This window comes from Cynara cardunculus (assembly GCF_001531365.2).
Source record: "Cynara cardunculus var. scolymus isolate 2C chromosome LG 10, CcrdV1, whole genome shotgun sequence".
Lineage (NCBI taxonomy): Eukaryota > Viridiplantae > Streptophyta > Magnoliopsida > Asterales > Asteraceae > Cynara > Cynara cardunculus.
Window position 1 is genome coordinate 22,979,804 of NC_037537.1, and position 4,150 is coordinate 22,983,953.

At 37.7% G+C, this 4,150-nt stretch overlaps 1 protein-coding gene across 1 annotated transcript; it reads left to right on the forward strand.

Annotated features, from left to right (window-relative positions):
- Positions 1–1,424: 1,424 nt before the first annotated feature.
- On the forward strand, positions 1,425–3,896 carry LOC112519517 (G-type lectin S-receptor-like serine/threonine-protein kinase LECRK3). Its single transcript, XM_025127679.1, has 2 exons — positions 1,425–2,776; positions 2,915–3,896. The coding sequence occupies exons 1-2, from the start codon at positions 1,426–1,428 to the stop codon at positions 3,793–3,795; spliced, it is 2,232 nt and encodes a 743-aa protein (XP_024983447.1). The 5' UTR covers position 1,425; the 3' UTR covers positions 3,796–3,896.
- Positions 3,897–4,150: the final 254 nt, after the last annotated feature.

Genomic DNA, 4,150 nt, shown 5'->3' on the forward strand with positions numbered 1-4,150 from the left:
ATGTTCATCCTCTATTTGACTATGTTTATCCGCAGTTATTTATACGAATTCAAACATCGAGCTTTAATAAGTTGTACTTATGCATAATTACTTGTAATATTGAATTTTAAGTAATATGCATCAATATACAGTACTTTATGCATAACAAAAATATATCAATATTYKTATCAAATTAACTATTTAAAATTCCTCATTTTTTGTGTAAATTTTAATTCAGTTTTTTTATTATAATTTAATTTAGTTACAATAACGAAGTAATTTATATTTGGTTTAATAATATAATTTTCTTATCAATATTCGTATCTGTTGGTGCATCACTCACAGCAACCACCAATGTTTATTACAATACTTTTTAGGGGGTGTTTGGGGTTGCTTATTTGAAACAACTTATACACTTATTATATGTTAAAATGCAAAAATTCTTTGTTACCGGTTTGGTACCGGCATAAGCCGTTTACCCAAACACTCAAAAGTGCTTATTATAGGTGTCATACCGGAATAAGTCAATAAGTTGTTTTTATAAGAATACATTTTGGTGTTGATATATTGATAAAATATGAAAATGATTTTATGGGTGGTCAAATTAATGAGGTAGGGATAGAGACTTTTGACTTCAACTTAGAATGGGTAGCGTGTTTGATGGGATAATTAGACAGGGAAAGGAAGACTTGTATTATTCATGAGTTATGCTTTTGAGTTTGTTGGTTTTTCTGATTTTTTTACTCCAAGATGCGATAATACGTGGTATTTTATCGGATTACTCTCCAAAATACATCTATCCGATATGGGGCTCTAACACGACCCTCTAACGGAGGCTAGATGGACCCAGATTATCCGAGTATGTTGAGAGGGGGCAAGATTGGTGAGAGAACTAGACCAATACATATTGCCCCAAAGTACTATCATCTAGAGTGGTAGACCTTGAATCTGATACTACGTGATAATATATGCATATGCAACCCTGTCCGATTACTCTAAAAAGGAGGTTCCAACAAATTTGAATGAGAAATAGTCCAAGTCTAACCGATGTAAAACTCTTTTAACGCCGGCAGTTTTGTTTAAATGAAACTACATATCGATCATTGAATTTGTAACTTCATTATTTGATAATTGGCCTCGCTTCATTAGAGATTTCCATAAAGGTTTTGATAATTGGGTCTATCTGCAATTGTTTTCCACGTTGCCTTCCTGCCGTGTATCATCACATTTCCTTGAAGAAAAAGCAGGCCAACTGGTCAAGATTCTTCAACACCACACAAATTTAAGGATTGGTGTGTGACCATAAAACACTTGTATTCCAAAGTATTTTGTACGTAGGACTTCAAAAGTCTTTCTGTTGACTTCAATCATTCATCAGTTTATATATATATATATTTGGACTCCCCATTGATTTTGTTATCGTTTCTACCACTCTCTCAATTCCTTATGGCCGAAGTCCTACTGTGTCTCTTCTTCGTGACTACTTTTCTGGGTTTTGTAGCTGGACAACAGACCAAGTGTTCTGTATCTGTTGGTGCATCACTCACAGCAACCCCCGGTGTCACACCATGGCTTTCATCTTCTGGTGACTTTGCCTTTGGGTTCCGACAACTTGAAGGGAACGATAATTTCTTATTATCCATATGGTATGACAAGATACCTGACAAAACCATCATCTGGTATCCAGAAACAAATGCTACTGTGTCTAGAGGATCGAAAGTCGAGCTAATTGATCAGCGTGGGCTTGTACTCACTGATCCTCAAGGCAGAGAAGTATGGAGTACTTCCAGCTCTTTTTCTGATCTTGCATGTGGTTTTATGAATGATACTGGTAACTTTGTGATTCTTGGCAATAATTCTGGCAAGATATGGGAGAGTTTTAGTTATCCAGCAGATACCCTATTGCCTACTCAGGTTATGGAGATACGTGGACAGATCAATTCGAAAAAAAACAAAACAAACTTCTCTCGTGGAAGATTCCAATTACGTATGGTAACAAATGGGAATCTTGTTCTTAATATTCGAGATATATTTTCCAATTTCCCTCTTAATCCTTACTATGTAAGTGGAACTTCAGATGCCGGCAATTCAACAAATTCTGGTTACCAATTGAGCTTTGATGCAACGGGATACATGTATATATTGAGAAGAAATGGCCAAAAATATGATCTTACTCGAAGAGACGCACTTCCTTCTGGAGATTATTATCACAGAGCTACTCTAGATCCTGATGGGCTTTTTACTCAATACTACCACCCCAAGAATCCCACTGGAAATGCAAGTTGGGCAGTTATATGGTCTGAGCCAAAAGAAATATGTTTTAGTGGGGATATAGGTAGCGGAGCTTGTGGGCTTAACAACGTTTGCAGCCTTGATGGTAACCGGCCAAAGTGTGAATGCCCACAGGGGTTTTCGTTGCTTGATTCCAATGATCCAAATGGTGACTGCGACCATGATATCAGTCCAAGATGTGATGAAGGTTATGGGGGAGATCTGTTTGATTTCATCGAGCTCAATAATACTGATTGGTCAGGATCTGACTATGCACATATCAGACCAAGTAATGAAGAAAACTGCAAACTTTCTTGCAGGGAAGATTGTTTCTGTGCTGTTGCGATTTTCCGGGACGACCAATGTTGGAAGAAGGCAATTCCTCTCTCCCATGGAAAGAAGACTTCAGAATATGTGAAGGCATTCCTGAAATACCAGAAAGATGAACGTCCTCCTCAATGCCCTCCTTGGATTTTAAAAGAAAAAGATCAGAGAAGCCTGGTACTTGTTGGATCAGTTCTTTTAGGTACTTGTGTGTTTGTTATTATAGTATTGACTGGTGTGATTTGTCTGGGCTTCTTTCTAGTCTACAAGAAGAAACCCATGAATCCATATGCAAGTAGTAAAGCTGCTGAAAGCAATCTGCCTCGTTTTACTTATCAAGAGCTAGTCGAAGCTACTAATGGGTTCAAGGATGAACTGGGAAAGGGGGCTTTCGGGATAGTCTATAAAGGCGTAATAGGGACAAACATCGTGGCAGTAAAGAAGTTGGATAGAGTGGTTGAAGATGGCGAGAAGGAATTCAAGACGGAAGTTAACGTCATTGCAAGGACTCATCACAAAAATTTGGTGCAGCTTCTTGGGTATTGTGATGATGGTGAGCAACGCCTATTGGTTTACGAGTATATGAACAATGGCACTCTCGCAGCCTTTCTTTTCAAAGACGTGAAGCCAAGTTGGAAAGAAAGGAGTTATATTGGTGTAGGCATAGCAAAGGGACTCGCATACCTCCATGAAGAGTGTAGCACACAGATCATCCACTGTGACATAAAGCCTCAAAATATTCTTCTTGACGATTACTACAATGCTAAGATWTCWGATTTTGGATTGGCAAAGCTTTTRTTGATGAATCAAAGTCGAACAAATACTGGAATAAGAGGAACGAAAGGATATGTTGCTCCAGAATGGTTTAGGAACACCCCCGTCACTGTGAAGGTTGATGTATTCAGCTATGGCGTGTTRCTATTAGAGATCATTTCATGTCAAAAGAGTGTGGTTTTTGACAGTGATAAGGAAGATGTGGAAGTTTTAACTGATTGGGCATGGGATTGCTATCATGAAGGTAGAGTGGATGCATTTGTTGAGGATGATATGGAGGGGTTAGATGACTTGGAGAGAGTAATAACATTTGTGAAGGTTGGTCTATGGTGTGTACAAGAAAACCCTTGTTTGAGGCCAACCATGAGGAAGGTAGTCCAGATGCTTGAAGACCTTGAAGTGACAGATCCTCCATGTCCATACCCTCTATTTGGTACCTCCATCTAATTATCAAATAGCTCTGCCATTAATGTGATGGTAACTTGTTCTATATATTAATTGTTTCCTACTGTTAGTTGTAAAAAATAATTCGATCTATATAGTTTAATTATCACATATTGAGAGGCTCGGTTGTTTTAGGAATCTCGAGTAATGTAACAAGTAGATGTTAATGCTTTTGGTTTTGACAACTTACTTTGTTGGTTAAGATTCGACCTCTGTTAAGTTTTTTATCTTAACATGATTTAAGCAAGTAGTTGTGGAAACAGACCTTCATTATGGTCATCATCAAGCAGCCGAATTTGTCTGCATACTCACCATGCTCATGAAAGATGCAAACTTTCTGATGAACATATTTAAGCAA